General features: G+C 51.0%; 6 protein-coding genes across 6 annotated transcripts; 3 read left to right on the top strand and 3 right to left on the bottom strand.

The window, feature by feature from the left end:
• Positions 1–209: 209 nt before the first annotated feature.
• Positions 210–2,290, bottom strand: M430DRAFT_136382 (hypothetical protein). The gene is made up of 2 exons (XM_024862461.1): positions 1,901–2,290; positions 210–1,840 (listed from the first exon to the last, which is right to left on the bottom strand). The coding sequence occupies exons 1-2, from the start codon at positions 2,182–2,184 to the stop codon at positions 523–525; spliced, it is 1,602 nt and encodes a 533-aa protein (XP_024723483.1). The 5' UTR covers positions 2,185–2,290; the 3' UTR covers positions 210–522.
• Positions 2,291–3,500: 1,210 nt separating this feature from the next.
• On the bottom strand, positions 3,501–4,781 carry M430DRAFT_217181 (hypothetical protein). The gene is made up of 2 exons (XM_024864558.1): positions 3,780–4,781; positions 3,501–3,724 (listed from the first exon to the last, which is right to left on the bottom strand). The coding sequence occupies exon 1, from the start codon at positions 4,773–4,775 to the stop codon at positions 3,954–3,956; it is 822 nt and encodes a 273-aa protein (XP_024723482.1). The 5' UTR covers positions 4,776–4,781; the 3' UTR covers positions 3,501–3,724; positions 3,780–3,953.
• A 625-nt stretch (positions 4,782–5,406) lies between these two features.
• On the bottom strand, positions 5,407–6,410 carry M430DRAFT_26338 (hypothetical protein; the record flags this gene model as incomplete). The annotated part of the gene is made up of 4 exons (XM_024865373.1): positions 5,407–5,432; positions 5,732–5,758; positions 6,065–6,339; positions 6,397–6,410. The coding sequence occupies 4 exons, from the start codon at positions 6,408–6,410 to the stop codon at positions 5,407–5,409; spliced, it is 342 nt and encodes a 113-aa protein (XP_024723481.1).
• Positions 6,411–7,555: 1,145 nt separating this feature from the next.
• On the top strand, positions 7,556–8,507 carry M430DRAFT_65048 (hypothetical protein; the record flags this gene model as incomplete). Its single annotated transcript, XM_024869144.1, has 3 exons — positions 7,556–7,768; positions 7,833–8,227; positions 8,315–8,507. The coding sequence occupies 3 exons, from the start codon at positions 7,556–7,558 to the stop codon at positions 8,334–8,336; spliced, it is 630 nt and encodes a 209-aa protein (XP_024723480.1). The 3' UTR covers positions 8,337–8,507.
• A 2,332-nt stretch (positions 8,508–10,839) lies between these two features.
• On the top strand, positions 10,840–17,303 carry M430DRAFT_117631 (hypothetical protein). Its single transcript, XM_024861677.1, has 7 exons — positions 10,840–10,850; positions 10,900–11,098; positions 11,149–11,277; positions 11,340–11,612; positions 11,663–12,637; positions 12,690–16,105; positions 16,162–17,303. The coding sequence occupies exons 2-7, from the start codon at positions 11,026–11,028 to the stop codon at positions 16,831–16,833; spliced, it is 5,538 nt and encodes a 1,845-aa protein (XP_024723479.1). The 5' UTR covers positions 10,840–10,850; positions 10,900–11,025; the 3' UTR covers positions 16,834–17,303.
• Positions 17,304–18,440: 1,137 nt separating this feature from the next.
• M430DRAFT_217150 (hypothetical protein) lies at positions 18,441–19,960 on the top strand. Its single transcript, XM_024864556.1, has one exon. The coding sequence runs from the start codon at positions 18,667–18,669 to the stop codon at positions 19,771–19,773; it is 1,107 nt and encodes a 368-aa protein (XP_024723478.1). The 5' UTR covers positions 18,441–18,666; the 3' UTR covers positions 19,774–19,960.
• The last annotated feature ends 193 nt before the right edge of the window (positions 19,961–20,153 follow it).

The raw sequence follows: 20,153 nt of genomic DNA, 5'->3' as shown, positions 1-20,153 counted from the left end.
GAGTTCAAAGAATTGGATTTTTAAAATCTTTAACTTGATTATAAGGTCCTCGCTCTTTTTCAACTTATAAGCCTATAGCTTAAGTGAGTACTATTACTTATTCAGACTAGACTGACTAGTTAGTAGGCTACACGGAAACCAGTAGGTCCATAAGAGTTAGGGACAGGGTTGTTGAAAGCTACTACAATAACCCTAAAACATACAAATAAGCCACTAAAGAGCCCTTAGATTTCTGTAAAGAGTAGAACATAGATCTTTATGTGCAGAGTAAATGAGAGATTATTAAACCCGCTTTAATTCTCAAGCTTCACCCCTAAACCGCTCCTTTTCCATATCCCCGTGTCTATTCCTATGATTCCCAGACTCTAAAATGGCAAACTCCATAAACGACGCGGGTATGCGAGCAACGACCAAAGTAAAACATAATTCCTTCCCATAAACACGTTTCGTAACATCATGATAGCGTAGTAGGAGCATCAGCTCCCGTCTGGCTGCCTCTTGAAGAAACTTCTTCCGCTGCGCTTACAGCCGCTCGGTTGTGCCCTCCTTCTGCTTCATCAACTCGTTCCCAATGACGGCGTCAGTCGGTTCTTTCATGTGTTCCTGGTTCTCTATCTTGGTGGTGGCTTCCGGTTCATCATCCTCAACCTCATGAACATCCGTACTGAGCCAATTCCACCCCCTGATTTCCCCCTTCGTTCCGAATATAAGGGTATCATCTTTCGTGTCAACGCCGGTCTCAGGATCCAATTCCATATCCTCTGCGCTCGTTTGGCTAACCTCGATATCCTGGGATCTAAGAAGTTGCAGGACGGCCCGGATATTCAACTTCATGATCCTCTCCGGCTCCTCGATCGCTAGGAATTTCCGCGTGATCCAGGGGAAGAGGACACCGAAATCAGACTGGCTCAGATGCGCCGAGGTTGAAGCGTAGTAGAAGTTAGGCTTGGCCCATTCAGTTCCGTCTCCCCGCTGATAGTTATATTCGTCGGAAGCTGGATTGGGCGACAGAACACGTTTCGTGGCTTTCAAGTGCACATGCCATTTATAAAATGCCTGGCTTTCTACCGCTAACAGCGCCTTCCCCCCTGGCCCATTTTCTGTATAACAAGGGAAGGGTTTATCCCATAACCACCTTGTGGTCGCAGCGCGGAGGGGGAGACACCAGACATCTAGTAATATAACCGGAGTGTTTGGCGTAATTTGCTGAACAATTGGCGAGCGCGAAGAGGGCGTGAAGAGCGTCTCATGTCCTTCCGGGACATTTGAGTTATCGGGGGAGTAGAAAGTACTCTTCACGAATTGTGTGACAGTAGCAGCGCCAAAGGAGTGGCCTGCGAAGGTGATTTTTCCCGGTTCATGCACGTTCATCTGATCTTTGAACATTGCGAGGGAGACAGAAGATGAGTTAAGATTTGTTATATGTTTACCGATGTCGATCTTCAGGATCGAATCATGGATTAGGCCGAGTTCCCAAAGGCGGATCTTCAATTGCGCGTTCCGTCCTGCCTCTACTTCAGGAGTGGGTGTGTGGGACAGACGGTGGTAGTTCACCGTCCGTTTGGCTTTGTTTGGCAATGATTTCTCTTCTGAAGAATTTGTGGATGGGACTTCTCGAATATAGGATATTGGTGTAGAGCCATCGCGGTGCTCAGGGGCAATGACAATGACGCCGTGAGATGCAATTGAGCCCACGAGGTATGAATATGCGTTTCTTGATCCCCCAAGACCGTGCGAAAATATCATCAACGGCCAGCGATTAGTTGAAGTGGTGGGTGGTAGGAGAGGGGCATTCTTAAGGACGGGAATTGAAATGTAATGGAGGAGACGAGGGAAGTATCTGTTGCGCCATAATGTTAGCAATGGGATCCTCCTCTCCTCCAGAACTCACTATACGTACGAGATTAGCTCTGCCAGCAAAGAGCCAGCGCCCAGGAACCGTGTATACGCAGAGACATAACCCCGCTGCGGCGCTGGAAGCCAAGTCGCCGTCTTTCCTTTGGCATCTGGTTCGCATGGGTAAAAGACGCGGTATTGGACGGTCGAGATGGAGTCGTCGGGAGCGGGAGAAGGAGATTCGAGTTCGGCGACGGGGATTTCGACATCAACGGTCCCTACTTTGTAAGGCCCCGTGTAGGAGGGGAAGGTCGGCACAGGGTTGAGACGGGAGAAGTAGGAGGGCATCCTGTCCTGGTGTAATTGCGGCGCGATCAAGAATCCCGGATACCAAAGTTGCAAAGGGCCTGAGAGATGCAGTGACAAGTCAAAGAGAGGAATGGAGAGTGAGAAAAGTAACAGAGGAAATATAGAGAAGAAAAGGGAGGGAAAAAGGAATAAAAAAAAGAAAACGTTTGAATCAACAATGCGCCAATGCGGTGCCTCGGCCAGGCCCTTCTATGACGAAATCCAAGGAACGGGGCGTCATCCGTGTGGCGTTTCTTCCTTGTACCTTGTGGCGCAGCAATGGGGCTAGCCCTGTTGCGGCAATAGGGCAGAAGAGCAGACATTTCCCCGCATCATTGTTTTTCCGTTCCAGACTTCTCAGGCTCTCACTCCGTACTCCGATCCCGCCATCATGAGCATGGAGATGCCAGGAGCTATTATTGCTGTTTATTAGTGAGCAGCTATCTACCTTACGATCTTCTATCCAGTGATAAGATATTGGGGTGCTTACTGCAAATGCAGTGATTCTCGCATCCCGAGGTTTCCGGTTGGTCCTCGTAGGATCCGGAGATGCCGCCGGGTGCTACTGACGCCGCTGCAAGAGTACTGCAAGTATCAATGGTCTGAGATCCGCGCAAAGTCTGCATCGAATCATGTGAAACTTACACAGTGTCCCTCAGTAGTAAATACGCTCCGCAGGTAAAGACGTCGCTTGTTTTCGCTTTCCCTGAGTTCAGTTGCTTTTCAACCAACTTACCCCTCCGTGAGTTTGTTCCTCTCGTTACATTTGAATACGCTTTGCTCCGATCGTACCATCATGTCGTAGCAGCCTGCGGGAGTTTCTCATCAAAGATATCTCGCTCGGGTAGTCAAATGTTTGTATCCGCCGTTGGTCACCATGTGGGCAGTTATGACTGCGTTATATCAAAATTTGTGTAAAATGATATATGAGATCTTGACTATGTTTGGAACTCTCCCCCCGGCAACCCCCTGGGGAATTCGACTTCCACGACCGAGTTTCCAACATCAAGCTCGCAAACACGTCTTGTTGTATTAAGGGTCGTTGGTCTACTTCACGCATTGTTCGTACTTCTTACTCTCAGATCCCACCATCCATGAAGTCTATCCGAGTTTCCCAAAAGCGTCGTAATGCCCTGTTTCCGTTCGTATCCCCCTTCGCTCCACGCAAGAGAAACCTTGGGATGTAGATAGCCTAGTCAGCTGGGCTATTCGGTCCGGAACCTTCCGACCTTGGAGGAGGAGTTCAGGTTTTCTCTCACAGTTCCTTGTTTCTTCGTATGCGCCGGATGGCAAGGGTATCTAGCCTTCGAAACCTTTTCTGCATTGGGGAAGCACTGTAATACTGCGTAGAAAGTATCATATGTCTGGTTTGTTCTTGGATATCTGAGGTGACGGCTGATCTCCGTTGACCCCTGAGCAGATCAGCATCCTGAGTTTCCGACTATCTAGATGGATGTTCCAGATGCTAGATATTTACATATTGCCAGCGGCCTTGGAATAGGTGGTAGGCTCCAAAGAGTTCTCTCGTTGATAGTTGCATCTGTATATCTTGAGTCAATCATCGTGATATAAAACTCAATAATGGGATGTCCTACCGGGTCATCAGAAAGGTGAGACATTGAAAAGGACTGTCTGTACAGACACCATGGAAGCGTTTCCTGGAGGCGTTTCAGGCACTATGAGAACAAATATAGTTCCAACATATGAGATGAGAGCTCTGCACACCTCGCCCACCTTAAGTTCTTGGCATTCAATGCTCAGGATTCCAGCTAATACTTGCCCTTTATAGGGGGGCTGTCATAATGAACTATGTGTAGCCTAAATGAAGGCTGCCATACCCGAACCTCCTCGTTCTCGTCCTCGATCTCATAAAGCTCGCTCCTCACCACAATTTCTTTATTAGAGCGGCTCAACGCACCGTACCAGCACTCGTGAGTATAAGGAAGCAAGGCAGCGCCATTCGGGAAACTGATCGTCAGCTCCTCGAGGCCCGTAAAGAGTTCTCGTAGATGCGTCCATAACGCGAACCCTTTCCAGCAGCCACGAGATACATGTAGAAAACGGACCTTGTGAGAATTTCCAGGTGCAGTGATAGACATCAGATAATCCATATCCAGGTCTGAGTCGGGCCCGCCAAGTAGAAACTGATCATTGGCAAAGTTGATATATGTCGTTGGGGAGCCTGGAACACTCGTAATTGTGCATTTTTCGTAGGTTTTCAGTGCCTCTGCGCGTGATTCTTGGCAGGCTGAAAGACATGATGGCAATGGTGGAGTATCAACAAATACACGTCGGTCGTCCTCTCCTGTCACCGACGTATAAGATACCACTATGAGACGCGGTACTGAGAGCGCGAAACCCCAGACCTTGAGGCGGAGCTCGAAAGGTAATTTAGAAAAGAGAGTGAATTGCTTATACGGCCCTGGTATATCCGTTTGTTGGTCTTTCTCAAGCCCGAGGAGTCTCGATGCCGATGCTCGGTTGAAGATGAGCCCTGACAAGTCCTCATGTGTTTTGAAGTTGAGCCAACGTGTATTAATAGTGGAGCAAGGCGGCCGATCAAACGACCCGGCACATTGACAATCGTCCATAGTAAGGTAATCGTGGGTTTGCAAAAGAAGGTTGGAAGACCCAGGATTACGTTGAAATGCATGTATGTTGTCGCTCGTCTTTGCCCATTTGTGCTTGGTGCGTACCTAATGTATTCCGTACATCGGAGAATTTCCTGTATCAACTCTCGCTTGATAAGCTAGCGGCACCTAAGACTGGAGAATACTCCACTGCACTTACTCCACACTTACTCCATACACTCCGGAGTGTGGGGTATAATATCAAAGTAAGGTACTGAAAATAGTCAACTTGAGAGAGCTAATCTATGGTAACTTCTCTCTAAGTACCGACTCGATTCCTCTTCTTCATTCTCCTAGTCTCTTAACTTCCAATCTTTGAGTATTTTCGCGGTGATACTAAAACCGAAACTGCTCTAACAGGCAAACGGCGAACGCGGCAATAGAGAAGTAGGAGGCAGTTTTCACTGACCTCCAGTTTTATTTCGAAGTATGTTGGATAGCCCTCCTTCTGACGGGACTTGCTGAGTAAAGACACAATTCCATGTGCTGAAGGGAAAGAAGAATTGGTTCTTGAAAATATAAACTTACTTTTTCTGGGCTTGACAAAGAAAAAAAGAAGACAACTACCTCTTGACTTGCGGCCGATTTAACCCTACGCTATTATAACATGACGATGATCTATAAGGGCATTTAATAGAATAAGAAGTCACTAAGTATATCCCAAAGCCTCTGTTCCACACATCGGAGTCATACTTGCCTCTAACCTAAATAACGGGGCACGCTTATTCGGAATGATGGTTCACTTTTGCTGTCTCCACGAATTTGGAGCACAAAACTTGGTCTCCAAGGTGGGAAAATATCCCATGGCTTGACTCTGAGCTTAAAATCACAGATGCAGTTCTCAAGGTAGGAAGTTGGATTGATTCCAGTCTCTCTCCAGATTCGATGATAGGTGAAAAAGCGTTGCAATGACTTACCTGCTGGCAGTGCATGGACATAGAAAGCTGAAATTTTCCAATGCGTCCATAAGCTGGGATAGGGGAGGAAGAACGCGCTTGACGTGGCGATTCGCTCAGGATAGGAATAGAGATAGAGATGCAAAGCAATCGGATAACATATGGAGGCAATGCAAATATACATCACACTGGGAATATCGACACATACACCAGTCATGAAAACGTATTTAAGTCATCCAGCTACGCCCCTCCCTTCCGGGAAAAATAACAACTCATGTATAAACTCATCAGGAATCCAGCCCTACACGAAACATGAGCCTCGATCTCCATACCCGCCCAACCCTCACAACAAACCAATTTTGATCCATCCTTCCAAATGCGCGTCCAGCTCAACATGCACGTTTAAATCCAACTCAATGTTGATCTTCAAGCTGGGTTCTTTCTCGTTGGCTTTAGTGGCTTCGCGGCCCCCGGCCTTGCCAGCCTCGCCGATGAGCTCTTTCGCTTCTTTCTTAGGGATCACGCCTTTGCCACCTCTACCTTTGCGACCGCCGAGAGTTCCCGTGGGCTCGACGTCTTCGACGGAGCCGGTGTCGCTCTGGTTGTCGTTATCAAGAACAGTGGTTGGGCTGGGAGGATGTTAGATAGTGAGCTTTGGATGGAAGAGTAAATGCAATGCAACGTACTCGTTTTCAGACATTTTCGGAGGGGGCAGTGGAGTATAGATCTCTGCCTTGGGTTCTTCTTGCTTGACAGGAGGCAGTTCTATGGTTCCTTCTTCTTTAGGTGGTCTAGAAGCAAGTCTGAATGACCAAAGGAAGAGGTAGAGGTCGTCAGAGAGGCTGCGTTTCGGGTCGAATAGAGACAGGGTGAGAGCTATAGTGCATATGAATGAGGGAAGCAATATGAGTTATAGCAGGGCCTTTTCTGGGTTCATAAATTATGCCCAGGAGCATCGATTCATCCTGTATATTGCTTTGGCTCAATGCTCACCCCCGTTTAACAGCCTCTGGGCTTAACGACTAAAGCATGATAAGATCATACAGGTACCATTCAAAAGATACGCCGCCACCTCAGCGGGGGCTGTACTCCGTATGATCCTGCATGAAGATCCAGAAGAATTGGTGGTAAGAACTTTGAAGTGCATGGCCGAATGATATCTCTCCTCTGGTGAAGACCCAACTGCTTAGTGGGTCCGGGGGGTCTCATCACGCTCTAAGATCCACAGAGCGATCCACAACTTCACAAGGCCAGTGATAATTGCATGAACGAATATCACTTCTCTTTTAGTGGAGCGACAGTCAGGATTCTCGGGTGGTCATGAATGCTCTCCATCCTTCAACTACTTGGCTGCAAAGTAGAGTAGGGAGCTTGAACAAGTTGAACTACATTCTCTGTATCATAGGTCGTCATGCCCCTCCATCGGCTGCTTTCCCGGTGCATATCTCCCGTTTAGCACACGGTACTTTGGTCCTAAGATACGGGAAACTCTATTATAGGACAACTGCACCGGTCTGATGGAAGTGATTTGCCATGACGTGCTTGAAGGACTTTCTCAAATCTTTGCATCAGGTAAGGTAGCCAGAGACGCTCGTCTCTAGTGTTGAAGATCCCATGTACAGGTCTGTTCTGCACCCTTTATGGCTAGTGACTGCCGTCACCTGGGATATGGTGCTCAAGGCTCAAGCACTGCGCCGTGGTTGTACAGGACATGAATATGAAGCTATCAGTATCTCGAAGGATATCTGCACTTGCAGTCTTACATGCACCAACAATTTCACTTGTCCTTGAAGTCAAACAGAGTTAATCTTCCACGTCATCTGCAAATCCTCCCTTCTTCCAGAGATGGTGCTGGGAATTCTGGCTCTGGCGACCGCGGTCCCTACCATCATCGGGGTAAACGAAGCCACCAAAGGCACGCAAGACCACGAGCAAAAGCGGCGCGACGCCAATCGAAAGCAGAGGAGCCACCTCATTTCCCTTTGTGAGCTGACAGCGGCTTCTGGGAGAGACAGAGAGCAAATCCATGGGGCGAAGGTCGTTCTTCGCGACGGGCTGGTAGGGCGAATCCCGAGCCGAGGTGGCTTTCTGCACATGAGCTGACCTGATGCGCCCAATAAAGATGTATCTGGAGAAAAACCCCAGAAAGGACTCCCATCCGTTCACTGGCGTCTACCACCCCCATCCCATGTTCGCGCCCAGCAACATGTCTGGCCTCGTATCGACCGTCAGTCAAGACCCACCGCTGCTACGCTGGGTCTTTGTCGATTCCAAGACCTTTGAGGTTAGATACGGTGGCAAGGCTGAGTCCGAGGGGCATATTGTCGGGCCCTGGGATTGGACAGACGACGAGAACAATGTCACCTTGGAGGGATGGGAAGGGTTCCTGGCAATTTGGGTACCGCATGAGAAGGCATGGAAACTGTATTTCGACAAGAATGACGACGGCTGTGGGCTTCCGAGAGGAACCAAGGGCGGGCTTCCGAGAGGAACCAAGGGCGTGGAGATCTCCCTTCGGTATGGCCCTAGGCTTTTCTTTCTCCTCCTCTGTTCTTCCCCTTTCACCATGGGGAAATCAAGACGCTGATATCATTTGGTTGGTAGCCGCATCCTGGCTGCATCATAGGGTACTGGAATCAGTTTCGATCGGCGTCCTGGAGGCGGCTGAAAGCAATGCGGTCTCTCTGCTCTCATGGAACATGTACTCGGTGCATGATTGGCCTCTGCCCTGTCCGATTGGCCAGTGATACGGGGTTGACTATTCTTCGGACAAAGGCACGAATGATATGGCAGTGCGGGTGCGGGGACATGATTCTCGTCCAAGGACGCTTGCTGCGTGACTAACGTCTCTAACCTTTCTGTCGATCATCCCTACAGAGGAGAAATCTACGTGTTTACATGCCTTAGTTCTAGACTGCGCCGGCTTGGGACAGCCCCGTAGGGCCCGTACTCTACTCCGCAAGGGAACGGTGCGATGCGATGGTGATACAACATGTCGTCAAAACCCGTTTCTGCTCGCTGTGTTTTTGATTGATCATATTGGCAGGACAATCATTGTTAAGATTTGACCCGGAAATGCCTATACGCTACGGCTCCTTGCTTTCAAAGGCCCTTCTAGCTCTACCTCGCTATCCAAGCCCGCGGGCACTTGCGGTTAAGATGCACCCAAAGAACCAGAAACCCCCTGTCACAGTGATATAGAGATTATATTGCTGTTATGCTGCGGGGGCTGTGGTGGAGGGACCTATTCGGGAGGACGGGACGGGAGAAAAAAAAGGGGGGATAAACAAGGTGCTTATCCTGGGTAACATCTAGTTACAAAGCATATCGCCCAACCTCCCTAGGTATCTTACCCTTTTGCCGCGTCGGTAAATATAACGGGTATAGCCGACGGATGAGAAAACTGGCGACTGGATTTAGCAAATCCCATATCAGAAAGCCAAAGAGGCGCTACAGAGCTGTACGCGTCGTACAGTGGAACGTCGTGGAGCTTCGGTTCCCAGTCTCTCCTCGCCTCCTCCCCTCCTCGCCTCCTCGCCTCCTATCCACTCACGACTCAGAATATCCACGTCCAACTTCAGCTTTCCAACGGCAAGCCCCTCAGTCCACAGAATAACCAGCGGCGTGGGAATCTACCCGCAATGGTCTCAACATGCATGTTTCAGCAGCCCGGTTCTGCCGGTGGCGCGCGGGCGCCATCACATCAGAACCACAGATTCCTGACTTGGGGATTGACATGCTCTATCGGAGTACGTGGGCAGCTTCAGGGCAACCTCAAGCTCTATCTCGTGATTCGCGATTCCCATTCGTTGGCTTGTGTGACATCGCACCTCTCCTCCATTCAAGAATCTCTGGGCGAACATGATTTGAAATTTCACTTGGAACTTCCCGATCTAGGCGTCGGAATCCCAAGGGAGCAAGTTGCTCCATAGACAGAAGAGCACTATGACTCTATAGTGAGGCAATCCTTGGTTTGATGAACCTCTGAGAAGCCCTGGTTTACCCTGGTCTGTTGAATATCTTGGGAACTGGAGCTCTCTTGTACCCTCCGTCTCACAAGTGCTCTCATGCATCGTCGGGGAGTTGCCCATCTGGGCTGCAGCTACGGTGCAGACGTGCCATCAAATTGGGTCGAGCATCGTACCGTCACCAGTGAGACATTTCCCTTACTTCCATGCCGTAGTATGCGATACCAGGAGACGCCGGCTCTAGGCTCAATAACGGCGATTTTCATCATTGGTCATGCAGTAAGGTAGGGTTCGTAAAGCTGGGGGTTGCAGTGCTTTCAAACCATGGAACATCAATCTCCTCTTTGGGGGTATGGTTACCGGTTGATGGGAAGTTATGGGAAACAGAGCTATTCATGACGTTATTCTCTTATAAAGAGTTCTGTGCTATCTTCTTTCAGGACCTTATACCTTACTTACCTGTGATGTCTGTCGCCCTCCCAGAGACTTTGAATCTCTGAACTTCCTCTCTATAACAAGTCCTTTGCTTAGCATGTTAGGTTTTCGAGGACTGAACTCAGTGAAATGTGAGTTTCATACCAAGGGCATACAGTGTCTTTCAAGCTTAGCAATGCTCAAATATCACAGACCCCAAAAACGAAGCTGAGGCCAAGAATATCAACGCTACCAATCCGAAAAATATAATCTCAACACCATCATCCTCCAACAATCCACAACATACTACAATGAGTCCTTCAGCGACACAAAAGAACGGTGTAGTGTCACCCTCTCCGTCGCCTTCCCAGTCCAACGGGGCCAAACAAGCCCCGCAGGTCCAGATAGACGGAGTGCAGGTAGACGGAAACAATGGCAAGCAAGGAGGAAGCTCCCGCAAGCTCACTACACTTCGAGATGCTACACAACGAGCCGTCGCTATATACCGTGCCGAGCTCGGATCATCTGCGCAACAATTCTTCAGCAGCTGTGAATCAGTAGAAGTTTTCTTTGATTCAATTGCCGGAATCCGACTTCGACAGATGCCACATCACAGCGGTCGATGGGACAAAATTCTCAAATGGGCTGAGTTCTTTGCTGCCCAGGTATATGGATACTTCGAAGAGGTATCTCAGTTTGCGGAGTATGCTGAGGAAGCAGCACACATAATTTGGGCAAGCTGTCTCTCCTTAATTGAGGTATTTTGTTTCCCTCCTGTTTGTATGCCCCCGCTGACTATTTGGAAAGCTTGGTCCAAAATACATTTCAGTCTTGGAAAAAACATTCGGGGTGTTCTACAGCTGTGGCCTCACTCTCGGATTCTTCCTTCGTCATCATGAGCTCTTGCACTCTTCCGAGGAGCTGCAGTTTATCATGGCTGCATGCTTCTCAGACCTCGTGAAGCTGGTTACTGGCATTAGCATTAATTACACCAGAAAGCAGCTACGTTAGTACTCCTGAAGATTTCTAGCTAAGGGTGCTAATGCGAGATAATAGATGTCTCATTCAGTACCCGTAGCTTCGACGAGCTTTTTGGCAAGACGATCAACACCTTCTTCTACCATGGTGATCATTTTACAGACACCGTGTGGGCGACACGCCTTCAAAGCTTAGCGAAGCCTGGTGGTAAGTACATCATATCTCGAACCTGTGGCCGCATTGTACCATGATATACTAATGATATTAAGACGTGTCGGTTGACCTCGTTCGGGAATTCTTAATGCCCCATGACACAGTCATTCGAACTCTGGCCGTAACCCGATTCATCAGAAGGCCGCGCGCGGATTTCACCTGTGAATGGTTCTACCGACATCTGACGGATTTCACACAAAGCGGAAAGGAATTGCTCCTCGTGACTGGGCAACCAGCTACAGGAAAAACATTCTTATCGGAATGGGTAGTTGAGCGGCTTCAGACCTTGACTGGCCGACGAGCTTCAGAAGTCATGACTTACACAATTGGTGGGTACGGCAAAAACCTGTACGCAACGGGAATACTAACCTTCTGATAGACCCCGACTTGAAGACTGAACATACGTCCTTGAGTGTTGTAAAGGGTCTTCTTCTTCAAACTCTCCAACTGAACGTAGGCGACAATGGGCTCTACAAGTCATTGGCATCCGCATACGAACTTTCCGTCAAAGGCACTTCGAGCTCCCTTGTTGAGGATGCACTATGGAAAGCCCTTGAGGGTGGTCTACGCAGTGATCGGAATCAGACCATTGTAGTTGACGGTGTTGATAGCCTAAAGGGTGGAGAAGCTAGTAGCTTGAAATTGCTGGCACGACTACACTCGCTGGCCTCCAAGCATAGCAAGACGAAATGTATCGTCTTTTCCCGGCCATTTTCCTCGGCCGTTCCTCAGAACTACTCCCATTTCTCCATCCAGGCCGAGCATGTCAACCAGGATATCCACTACGTTGCAGAATCCGAATTGTCTACGGTCCAGTCGTTTGACTTCCTGAGTCAGAAAGATCGCGCGACGCTCACCTCGACGCTCGTACAGGGGTCAACTGGTTCTTTTGGATGGCTCCTTCAATCCATTGAGATTCTTAAGGCCGAGAAGTCTCCAGAAACCATTCTAAAGAAGGCCGAAGGTCTGCCGAAGACCCTCCCCGAGCTTCTCGAGCTCTCCATTAAATCAACTGACTTGCATCACCGTGATACAAAGTCGATCCTGGCTTGGCTTCTTGCCGCCGAAAGACCACTGCTAGTTGGCGAGGTGCGTCAGTTAATGGAAATCGACACCTCAACCTGCACTCGTGCCCCTCGCCCGACTAGAGTTGAAGATTTCGTCGCTGAAAGCCTTGGTCCTTTTGTCGAAGTCCGAGATGGCTTTGTACGATTCCGACACTCTACCATCAAAGAGAACCTTTACCAGCGTGCGATGTCAGTCACTGACTTCAAGAACACGGGTCCTTTCCCTTTCAACATCCAGGAAGCTCATTACGACTTAACAATTCGCTCTCTGGCCTATGTAAAGATCAGTAAGTCTCTTCAAAGTTAGCCAAATCTGTACTTCGCGCTGACCGAATATAGCCTTGACACGTCCTGCGCAGCCAACTCTGGAGCCATTGAATCATTATGAACTGGATGAGCTCTTCCGTTCATACGAGCTTCTGCAATACTCGGCCCGGTACTGGTCAACGCATTTCCAGGCGTCGCCAATGCATGAACCCACTGTCCAGCACAAGATCACGGCTGGTTTCAAAACGTGCTTCGCGGATACTACCTTACTGCCCGTGATTGAAGGTTCTTGTTATCAGTTCCAGTTCTCCCTCAATGAGGCCATTGACCACTACCTCCTTACCCTATCCGTCCGCCGCCTAGTCCTCGGCGCTTCTTCCGAGGCTGTTCTCCAGAACCTTTTGAACATTGCCCGAACGAAGCAGGTGGTTCTTAAACCAGCGGAGGTCAATGAATACTACTACGAGGCGTGGCAATTGGCAACGACACTCAGACTGACGAACATTGCGACCACATGTGCTCACAAGTACATCGAGATCACCTCTTCCATCACGACAACCAAGAAGACCGACATCACCACTCACCGAATCGAGCTGTTGCAATATATCATCACTATTCAGCGGGAGACCAAGGTTTCGGAGCGTGAGATCATTGTCTACTTGGAGTTGCTGGCCACCGTCTACATCACCATTGGTGAGACCGAGAAAGCCACCCACTATCAACGAGAGATCTACGAACTGAACGTGCGTATCTACGGACGCAGCGCGCAGGAGACTATCCGATCGTACCAGACATGGACTACTACCGTTCAAAAGAGCACCAAGAGCGAGGAGATCTATGAGATCACAAAGAAGAACTATGAGGAGTCCATTCGCAGCTTGAGTGTGACGGATTCGAAGCGTCTCGAGTTAACCTGGTCCATGATCGATATCTACGAAAAGCAGAAGGACACCCACAGATTGGAAGAGATCTTGGTCAGCCTGTGGCAGAGTCTGACCAGTGTCAAATTCCAGAAAGATAAGACGGTTCAGGAGACCAAGATCGATGTCGTGCTTCGCTATGTGGAACTGCTGAAGCAGCAAAAGCGTACCCGGGAGGCCGAAAACATCCTTCGCGCCATCTGGATTGATCTTGAGCATGAAGACACCCAATCAACAACAGTCATTACTCGCACGAAGACAATTGGTGATCAGTTGCAGAAGCTCGGGGCTGTTGAGGTGGCGTCCTCGATCTTTGCCAAGCTTTGGGCCTACTACGTGAAAAGTGGAAAGCAGTCATCGGCCGAAGCTGCATCTGTTTCCACTTCTCTTACACAGATCACAAGAGAAACCACCACCGAGACAACTTACGAAGTGACAACTCTGAGAGAAATCTTCGAGACCACCATCGTGACATCGACCACCAAGACAGTCGACACCACAACTGTGAAGACGGCTGTGACATTGATTGAGACTTACTATCAACAAAAGCAGTGGAGCGAGGTCGTCAAAGCCAGCACGATCACCATTGGGAGGTTATGGCCAGGGTTCACCAGCGATTCTCTCGACACCCCGTTGCCAACAACGTACACCACAGAGATTATCGAGCTCATTAACCGCTTGGCATTTTCTTACTTCAAGCTTCGCCAGATTGAGTCTGCCGAAAAGACATACCTTCGGATCTTCTACGCGGTAAAGGCCACTCCTAACTCGCCGGATGAGCTTCTACTCTCGACGTCGAAGACGCTCATAGACTTCTATGAGAGTCACTCGATGCTCCAGAAGACTGTGACTATCTACAGAGATCTGTACTTTGAGATTCAGAAACGACATGGCAAGACTAACACGTTGACTATCAACACACTGTACACGCTGGCAGACGTCTCCATGCAGTTGAATGACCTCAAGAATGCACAGTTTGCATACCAGGAAATCCACACAAACCTCTCCCAGGGTTCGGATGTCTGCCACCGGGATGCAATCCGGGCGGCACTGGCCCTCAGCACCATCTATGAGCAGCAACTTCAATATGCAAATGCCAGGAAGGTATACTCCTCTCTCTGGCAGATGTTCGTCAAGCATGGCAAGGAATATGATCTCAAGGCCGAGTTCGCCGAAGAGCTTTACCAGAAGTATGCCCGCATCACGAAACAGGAGACCAAGAGCGACTATCCAACTATCCGCCAGCTGGCTGTTGATTATCGCAAGGCTCTTGTCCGATTCTATGGTATCGGCTATGAAACCACGCTGAAGGCAACTTTGCAGCTCGCTGAGATTGATGAAGAGAAGGAAGAGCATCGCGAAGAAGCCATTGCGATGTATGAGGAAGCAGACCAAAAATCGCGAGAGGTTTCGAAGGGGAAGATCTCCGAGGAAACTCTGGCGGCAATCCTGGCTGCTAGAAAGCGACTCCCGCATCTCTACTCGATCTCCAAGCTGTCGACTTCTCCAAGAGCGATCGTTCTTTACTCTGAAGAGTTCCAGACTCATCATACCAAGAATGGACACGCTCACCGAGAGACCTTGGGGTGGTTGAGCCTCCTCGCTATTGCTCACGCAAAGCAAGGAAACAAGGAATCGACGACCAAGGCTAACCAGACTCTTGAACTCTCTATCTTCGAGATCCTAAAGAGCGAGAACAGCTCTCAGAGACTGGCTGACTCCGGATCGAAGATTGCCGAGATCTATCTAAAATCGGGTCTGAAAACCGAGGCTGAGCAGCTCCTGGTGCAGCTCCGCAGCCAGACGGTCTTTGGTCATTCTAGTATCAGTAAGACGCTGAACCTGGCACCCGGCGCAAAGCTGGATCCGCGAACCTGGGCCTTCCTCGTTGCTTTTAGTGTGACCTTGGCTGGCAAGAGGGAATTCTATTCTTCTGCCGTCGCCGACTTGATCAATGAGGTCTTCATGTACGAAGCATACCATCGATCACTGTCACAAAAGGCCCCTTTCTTGACAACATTGGTCTACGGGTCACGCCTCCTGCAGTTTACCAAGGACATCCAGGATGACGCTGGCACAACCCGAGTTCATGAAGAACTCCTCGAGTACTTCTCAACCAATTTGAATGCTCCAAAGTCAATCAACAAGTCCGTCCTCCGCGACTTCCTGCAGCTCGTGATTGTCGAGATCCACACTGTGGAGCCGGATGTCTCGATCCTGAAGACCGCGACTCTCACCGTCGGTGGATACATCGACAAAGCCAAGTTCCAAGAAGCATTGGACCTTGCATTCTTGGTCGACCGCTTGCAGCAGTTCCAAGGAGGGTACAGCAATCTCGTCACGATCGAGTTCGGGCTCAAGCTTGCTCTCGCCCTGGCCGGTCGTGGGAAGCCGAGATCTCCAGATGAGAAGCTCCGGGCCGCCATGTTCGAGCTCTCGACAACTATCACGAAGCAGATCCTGAAGACGGTCCGCTCGTCTAACATCAGCATCACCGAGGTGCCGATCGACCAGCTGAACCAAGTCAGCGGGTTGCTTGGCGACCAGCAAAACTTAGATGACCTGGAGGTAAGTAATATTGACCCTGACGCCGCAAGGAAACATGCTAACGATCACCAACACAGTGGGTTCTCACAGCGCTTTGGAACGCACGCGCTTCCCAGCCATCCTGGTCGGCCTCCATGGTCGTCAACATCGGCCGCCGCCTCGTGGAGACACAGTTCGCCCGCGGCCAGCACGACCGCGCCATCCACCTCTGCGAGGACATGTGCTACAACCTCCGCCGCGTTTGGGGCGCGCTTGACGCTACGACTCTCGAGATGCAAGCACTCCTCTCCTCCTTCTACACCGCAGCCGGCAACCACCGCCGCGCTATGCAAGTGCACGAAGACGTGCTCCGCGACACCGTCTCGGACAAGGGCGACGAGCTGCCCCAAGCCGAAGCCTCCCAAGTGGCCGTGCACCACCTGGCTCTCCTGCAACGCACCTACCAGCGCCTGGGGGCCTGGGACAAGGAGCCACAGGTGTACGTGGATCTGTACCAGCAGCTGGCGCACGTGTTCGGGTCGGAGGAGAGCTGGAAGCGAGCAGCGCCGCAGAGCGTGGCGAGCTGGCAGGCCAAAGGCGCGGACCAGCTGGGCGTGTGGGCGCGCCCGGCGAGCTTCGAGTTCGTGGCCGTGGCGGGCAGGAAACATGCTAACTACCTACGCAAGTCGAGTTCCTCGTGGAGCTGGCTGGGCCATGGTCACGGGCATCGGTTGAGCCGCACGTATAGCTCGACATCGATCTCGACGTGAGGTATTGTGTCGAGCAGACTGTTTGACTTTTGAGGTTTTGTCTGGTTGTTGGACTCGGTTGCGTCTTGTTCCGTATGGGGTTCCTTTTTGTATCTTACTCTCGCTTGATCTGGATTGTTCTTGTCGTTGGTAGTACTCGTGTTTCGTGTTCCGCGGGGCTGTTTGATCTGGGCTGTTGATGCATGTACGATTGATCGTCTTTCGCTTATCTCTTCAATCAAGTTATATTGATTCCATCATTGGGTTTCCCTTGTGTCCAAGTTGGTTGTGATGCTCCTGAATCTCCCTCGGAGACATTACAGGACTGTACTGTCTGTATCATCTTATCTTATCTCATCTCGCCTACGGTCCTCCAATCCAATGCATAATCCGTTCTCTTACCTAAGATAGGGCGGCAAGCGCATACATAAACCTGTGCATAACGCGAACTTGCACAAATTCCAATTCCACCAGCATCACAGATCGTAACCGTAATCGTAATCGTATAAATCGTATAAATTGTGATTACACAACATCCTCGTTTATCTGCATAACGAATGAATGAATGGATGAATGAATGGATGAATGAATGGATGAATGAATGGATGAATTGCACAAGGATACCTTATGCGAGTTCAGCCCTGGGCGATCGATCCCCGGGTCTTGATGTATTGTGCGGTGGTCTGTAGATGGATGGATGGATGGATGGATGGATGTTGGGCTGCTTACCTTACTGTACAGCATAGCACGGTGATGGTTGACGCCGCTGCGACGTTACGGGCTGCTTGCTTGCTTGCAGTGCGGTGGTGTAAGGTAAGGTAAGGTAGTCTGGACTGTTCGGGGGTCCGGGGGGGAATGATTGATGGATTGATTGATTGATTGATTGATTGAATGCTGCTCAGCTGAACATCGAATGGGCCGGGTCCTGCGCCGCTTCAGCCGCGTGGGGTTGTTGATAGGTAGTATTTCGCCGGGGATAATCTGACGCATATATGATCATCTTTTATGATTCTAATTTTATCATTCCAATTTGAAAACAGCTGCATCTGGGAGCGACTGTTGTATTTTTTTCTTATTTATTTGATTTATTTTCTATTTATTTCTCTATTTCTCAATCTCTTCGATATACCCTTACCTATGTTTCCATTCTGCCGCGGTGGAGGCGGTGTGGAGCCCTTGGGTGGGGCCCTGCCTGGATTCTCTGGCGCCAAGAATACGGGTAAATGCAGATTCTCCGGTTACGAAGATACGAAACTGGAAAGAAAAGAACGCCCCGATATTTACACGAGGCGACGGTTTACACGATTATACGCTGCGTCGGGATTATACCGCATTAGAGCGCACATTCACGCCTTCACCCTTCACCCTCTCTCTCGCGCCTTTTACGTTGGTGGCTCTTGAAGTCTTCTTCGCTCGTCCTTCTCTTCTCTTCCACCATTTCAACCTCCTCTCGTCAACATCCTCTTTTCTCTTCTCTCTTTTCCTCCCTTCTCCCTCCTCCTCCTCCTCCCTCTCTCCCTCCCTCTCTCTCCCTCTCCCTCTCTATCAAACTCTATCCTCCTCCTCTTCCTCCTCCTCGCTCTCCGCGCATTCCCTGGCCGATCCTCTCTCTCAATCGCATTCCTCCCAGCCTCCCGCGTCCTCCGTCGACGTCAACCCTTCAACAAGCCAGAGACAGCCCGTCGAGAGTCCCCTAAAGGCTCTAACGCGTCTAGGGCCTCTAAAATTCCCTAAAATCCCGCCTCGTCGCCGGGCTTCCAAGTCTCACTTGCCACTCCACCGGCCCCAAACCAACCAGGCCAAGCGCCCTCCCACGATCCCAGTCTTGTCTTGCTTGACTTGCTCGCTGCCGTCATGAATTCCGGCGTCCCCAGGAGAAAACCCATCCCCTCCGCCGCCTCCCAATCCCTCCATCCCGACAACCCCTACGCGCACAGTCGCTCTGCCAACTCCTCCAACACCTACCAATCCAGCCTCGATCCGCCCCAGCAGCGCCCTCCGCCCTCACACATGCAGGTCCACGCCTACACCTCCCGTCGCACGCCCTCGCAGGGCACTTTCTCTACCATCGGCAGCAGCGGGAATGGTCCCCTCCCCTACCGCCAGGCCTCGCAGGACCGCCGCACCTCGACCTCCTCCCGCTCCGGCCCCGTTGCCCAACCCCCAAGCTACGTCGCCCTGATGCGGAAACAGAAGGCCACTGTCTGGTGCGACCGCGCGCAGCAGGAAGACCCGCGGTTGCTGGCGGCCCAGCGAGCCGCGAAGATGCGAGCCACCATGGAAGTCATCGGCGGTGCCGGCACCGGGAGGACATCCACGAGCGGCTCCGGCAACTTGTCAAGCGGCAACCGGGTCACGGCTAAGATCCGACATCACGGCAAGGCCGGTCTGGTCGGCTACAGCCCGGGAGATCTCGTGGGGGGCATCGGCGGCGTGCCGATGCGGTTGAGCGCAAGCGAGGTCGAGGGGGGTGATTCTGATGACGATGCTGACAGCGGGCGGGTGAACGGGCTGGGCCCCTACCACCAGCGCTCCCACAGCGGACGGAGCAGTATCGGCAGCGGTGGCCGGCGAGGTCTCACCTACTCACGGCAGTCAGGCGCGAGTTCCACGGCCGGGCGGTGGAGTTCCGGCAACACGCCCCCCGACCCCTCGGCTGACGCGAGCGAGACCCCTGTGTCGGGCACCTCGAAGGACTACTTCCCCCCAGGGGGCAACCGGGACGGCACGCGCAGCGCAGGCAGCGGGAGCAGTGGTGAGCGCGCTGACAACGTGGGCGAGCTGGGATCGGCCGACGCGGCCCGGCTGGCCAGTAACAGCCTCATGAAAGCGACGATCACGCGGGAGAAGAGCGTGCGGAATCCGGAAGAGTTACGTCGGAGGGGTAGTGTGGATGATCGGACGATGACGATGAGCCATGGACGCTTGTATATTGCGAATCCGGATGCAGATAGTGATTAGGAGATGGTATCAGGGTCGGCCAACAGAGGGCAGGCGGTACTATCCGAAGGAGAGGACATCCACGGGGAGACAAGAAAGAGAGAGAGAACACCAAGGACCAACACCAGGCAGGGTGTATCCGCGAGACGGCTGCTGGTCCATGCATTTTACATCATAACGGCGTATGGCGAACGCGGGCGCTCTGGTCAGGGCCGGGACGGGGGGACAGGATTGAGATCCTGTGTTCTCTAATCACCAGAGCGGGACTGCATTTAATACCAAGATGGCTGTTGTTCGGCTGTTGTTCGTTCGTTTGGCGGCATCGCAGGGAGCGTCGGGGATTTGTTTGAATATACTGAGATGAGCATTGAATAGAATATCATGATAGGATATTGTTATGT

Source organism: Amorphotheca resinae (genome assembly GCF_003019875.1).
Source record: "Amorphotheca resinae ATCC 22711 unplaced genomic scaffold M430scaffold_3, whole genome shotgun sequence".
Lineage (NCBI taxonomy): Eukaryota > Fungi > Ascomycota > Leotiomycetes > Helotiales > Amorphothecaceae > Amorphotheca > Amorphotheca resinae.
Note: the sequence above shows the minus strand (reverse complement) of the source record. Positions and strands in the feature narration are given on the sequence as shown.

What these genes read in the sequence shown, in the direction of transcription:
- M430DRAFT_117631 (XM_024861677.1), top strand. Translation starts at nt 11,026, where the DNA reads ATGGCTGCATGCTTCTCAGACCTCGTGAAGCTGGTTACTGGCATTAGC. An exon ending in TTACACCAGAAAGCAGCTAC is followed by an intron (nt 11,099 to 11,148) that starts GTTAGTACTCCT and finishes GCGAGATAATAG; the next exon opens with ATGTCTCATTCAGTACCCGT. An exon ending in TCTGGCCTATGTAAAGATCA is followed by an intron (nt 12,638 to 12,689) that starts GTAAGTCTCTTC and finishes GACCGAATATAG; the next exon opens with CCTTGACACGTCCTGCGCAG.
- M430DRAFT_217150 (XM_024864556.1), top strand. Translation starts at nt 18,667, where the DNA reads ATGAATTCCGGCGTCCCCAGGAGAAAACCCATCCCCTCCGCCGCCTCC.
- M430DRAFT_136382 (XM_024862461.1), bottom strand. Translation starts at nt 2,184, where the DNA reads ATGCCCTCCTACTTCTCCCGTCTCAACCCTGTGCCGACCTTCCCCTCC. An exon ending in TTGCTGGCAGAGCTAATCTC is followed by an intron (nt 1,841 to 1,900) that starts GTACGTATAGTG and finishes ATGGCGCAACAG; the next exon opens with ATACTTCCCTCGTCTCCTCC.
- M430DRAFT_217181 (XM_024864558.1), bottom strand. Translation starts at nt 4,775, where the DNA reads ATGGACGATTGTCAATGTGCCGGGTCGTTTGATCGGCCGCCTTGCTCC.